This window comes from Buceros rhinoceros, unplaced genomic scaffold, assembly GCF_000710305.1.
Source record: "Buceros rhinoceros silvestris isolate BGI_N320 unplaced genomic scaffold, ASM71030v1 scaffold13237, whole genome shotgun sequence".
Classification (NCBI taxonomy): domain Eukaryota; kingdom Metazoa; phylum Chordata; class Aves; order Bucerotiformes; family Bucerotidae; genus Buceros; species Buceros rhinoceros.
Window position 1 is genome coordinate 20,224 of NW_010421629.1, and position 2,981 is coordinate 23,204.

Consider the following 2,981-nt stretch of genomic DNA (forward strand, 5'->3'; position numbering starts at 1 on the left):
CCTTGGCCACATCTCTAGAACAGATAAGGAAGTGGGAAAGAAAACTGGTGCTATGAGAGAAAGAGCGAAGATAAAGGAAAAAGAGAGGCTCTGCAAGAAATAAATCAAGAAAAACATGGAGCAAGAGGAAAAATTAAGACAGGAAAATAGAGGAAACAAAAGTTTTTAAAAAATACAAAAAGATAAAAATTAAGAACATCAAGGGGGAAAAATGAGATATTTTAGTAACTAGATGAGGGCATATTAATTAACAATCTATGCAATGATTACTCATTGGCTAATCAATCCCCCAGAGAAAATAAAAAATATAAAGCTGGAATAATGCAACAACCAGCACAAGGTTCTCTGACATCCTCCTTATGCTCCTAAGAGAATCTCTTCAGGGGTTAGCTACTGTCAGTGCCAGGAGACAGCAGCCTCCAGCACAGTTCAGTATTTCCATTCAGATTAGCTCATTCTCAGGAGCCCAGTTCAAGATCTCCAGCTTAGAAATCAAGCTTAATCCTTTTTCTAATTATATTGATTAACAGCATAATTAACATTTCCTCTATAAATTCTCCGTACTCCAGCTATATTTTTGATCCAGAAGAAGTACGATCACCTGGATGCATTCATGAAGTAAACAGCTATAAACACAATGAGCAAGGCAGCAATGAATCCAAATTCAAAGAGAATAGTGAAATTCAAGAACATAACAATGAACTCCAAAAGGATGAGCTGAACAGAACAGAAAATAAAAATCAGGTAAATAGCACAAAAACTCCCTGGAACCACGGAGACAATGATTTTCAAGAGGATGGACTTGTGAAGTGTGTGGCAAAGCCTGATGTTGCAGTCAATGGTGGCAACTCCTGTACTCCTGGAATATGCTCTGTACTCAACCCCAGCACAAACATAGTGAAAGAAGCCAGTGAACAGGGAACCTCCAGCCACTCGGAGGCTTCTTCAGACAGCAATAGAGACTTTCACAACAAAGCAAATAGGTCTGGCCAAGAACTCGACCTAGAAGTAGGCAAGCAGAGAAAGGCAGCCTACAATCAGCCAAACAGCATTCAAGACGAGAACCCCAATTCTGCAGAAGACAGCATCTTTCTCAAAGGAAGCGCAATACTGGAGACACAAAACCATGCCATACAACTGCCAGATGCTGATTATCCCCAAAACGGTAACCAAACCAGGAACTATGTTGGAAAAGATAGCTTTTCAGTCCATTGTGCACATTCAGACCAAAATGCTGGGCATTCAGCAATAGAGAACCAGGACCTTTGTGTAGCCCCACCTTCACCTATGAAACAGAGCAGTATTGAACCTTTTAAAACTGCCTCCACCTGTTTGAGTAAGGGCATTACTGGTGGTACCATTGCTGTGGCTGTTAGCAGAGCAGCAGAAGCACTCACATATCCCAACTGTAAAGATATGAATGGAGAAACTGAGAAGGAAGATGCAGAAGTTGCGGCAGCTCTGGCTGCACTGGAAGCTGCGACTGCCGGGGAGGACCTGGAAGATGACGATGAATACCAGATGAAGGTTTCTTTCCAATACACTGGGTAAGATCCAGATTTTTATTTCTGGATCTATATTAACACATGTAAAGCACATGTGGACAGCTGTTTTGAACAGCTTATATAAAAGGGGTTGGCACCTAAACCTCTGTCCCTTCAGCTGTTTTATACAGCCTTTTAATTTCTACTGCCCGTGGTACAAAAGTGCTCCCTTGTCTACTGGTACTACTAACACCCTTCTCTGTGATGCCAATGAGGAGGTCAAAGCATCATTTCTTTCACAGAGGATATTCTGCTGTATACCCACTGCTCCTGGACTCATGGAAAAATGTCCTTTGGTTTTGACCCTCAAGAGGGTCTGTGCACACAGCATGTTACAGGTTCAGAAAACTTTCATTATTTAAAACAGAACTATAGGATTCACGGAGTTGAAAGTCACAGGTCTCCATCATGTTAGCAAAAAATAATAAAACCAACCCTAAGTTCTATGATCTACTGAAGTATGAAATAGGGAAGGCAGCCTGGCCTGCACTTCTCTGCAAATACAGTGCATGTATGCATGCGCAGCTGGCACTAATCGCATCTCTTCCCTGGACATTGTTTGATACCCCAAGTGACCCGCTTCAGTTCACCGAACCAGTGGAAGCCTAGCCAAATTCAAGAGAGTGGGGAACTTCGTCTTTTTAATGAGCTGAAGTAGCTCACGTAACAATTGCACACATGCTATCAGAGATGCTGGAGAGGGATCAAAACCCAGTCCTACCAGTTTGGATAGATTAAAACTGTTGTAAGCTACAGTCCAACACCTCTCAACTCTGTTAAACTTTCCAGGCATATATCACTTGCCTTAACAATATGGTTTGCAAACATCCCCAGCAAGATGCATTCTGTTTCTGTACAAATGGCAAAAGCCAGTGTGGACCCCTCCCTGGCTCTGCTGCAGTCCTTAAACTTAGAGCAGGAAAGGTTCCTTCCAAGCCGAATTAAGATTGAGACCTGAAAATATGGGATGCATTCCTGGAGTGCTTACCCTTCCTCTGATCTTCAGACTAGTATGTTAACCTTTCTTATAGAGAAGAAAAAAAAAAAAAAAGGAGCTAGAGACCAACCTGGTGCTGACAATTCATAAAAAGTTGGATTTTAATGGTTGAAAGAAAATGCTTGACATTTTATACTGAAATCTTATGGTTTCCGAGTTTGTTATAAACTCTGAATAAATTTTTTCTAATCATATAAAAATAATCTCATGGCTTTTGTGCTTTATGCCATTTTCTTACATAAGTTACATAAAAGGATGTAAGATACATCCTTCATTAGACACATGAAAAACACCAATTATGTATTTGCCAACAGTATATGCTGAATCGTAGTCTAACCATTAGCATATGTAAGGATCAGGATATTAGGAGGTGGGTTTTAAGTAACGTGTAGATATTTATTATTCCTGTTTAAATGCAGATTCCCTTTTTTCCTCCAAAT

General features: G+C 40.5%; 1 protein-coding gene across 1 annotated transcript in view; it reads left to right on the top strand.

Moving 5' to 3' along the window:
* LOC104496605 (chromosome unknown open reading frame, human C4orf19) overlaps positions 1–1,547 on the top strand; it is a gene marked incomplete at its 3' end in the record, with an annotated part of 2,174 nt that extends 627 nt beyond the window's left edge. Inside the window, exon 2 of the mRNA XM_010139750.1 lies at positions 570–1,547. Within this exon, the coding sequence (XP_010138052.1) occupies positions 570–1,547 (978 nt within the window). The remainder of the gene's footprint in view (positions 1–569) is intronic.
* Between the last annotated feature and the right edge of the window lie 1,434 nt (positions 1,548–2,981).